At 36.8% G+C, this 446-nt stretch overlaps 1 protein-coding gene across 1 annotated transcript in view; it reads right to left on the bottom strand.

Moving 5' to 3' along the window:
* Positions 1-446, bottom strand: part of LOC112513146 (glutathionyl-hydroquinone reductase YqjG) — an 8,151-nt gene that overhangs the window by 1,615 nt on the left and 6,090 nt on the right. Inside the window, 1 exon segment of the mRNA XM_025119307.1 lies at positions 162-446. This exon segment is cut by the window's right edge and continues 15 nt beyond it. Coding sequence (XP_024975075.1) covers positions 162-446 — 285 coding nt within the window.

The raw sequence follows: 446 nt of genomic DNA, 5'->3' as shown, positions 1-446 counted from the left end.
ACGATATTCATTTTGAATAATTTATCAATAGGGCAGTTTCTATATTTTGATTAATTTATGTAGACCTGACCTCTACCTCAAAAAGTAGAGCAGTTGTTTCAAGGAGATCAGACCAAAATGAAACAAAGAAAAGCATATATAAAATTATGGAAGTAGTGTACCTGATAGATATCTCGCATGTAACCATGAAGACTCGGATATTCGACCACCTTCTTCTTTGTGCATTTGAACATGACATTATATACGAGATCAAACCGAATCAAAGTAGTAAACAAACATACGTCTGCTAGCGTAAGTTTATCTCCACATAAGTATCGGGAACCTTTCAGATGATCGTCCACCGTGTTCAAAGCACTAAACAGCTCGTTCACAGCAGTGTCGTATGCTTCCTGACTCTGCGCAAACCCACATCTGCAAATGATTTGAAATTAACATCTATAAGTCCA

Source organism: Cynara cardunculus, assembly GCF_001531365.2.
Source record: "Cynara cardunculus var. scolymus isolate 2C chromosome LG 5, CcrdV1, whole genome shotgun sequence".
NCBI classification, from domain to species: Eukaryota; Viridiplantae; Streptophyta; class Magnoliopsida; order Asterales; family Asteraceae; genus Cynara; species Cynara cardunculus.
The sequence above is the reverse complement of the archived record's forward strand: the minus strand, read 5'-3'. Positions and strand labels throughout refer to the sequence as shown.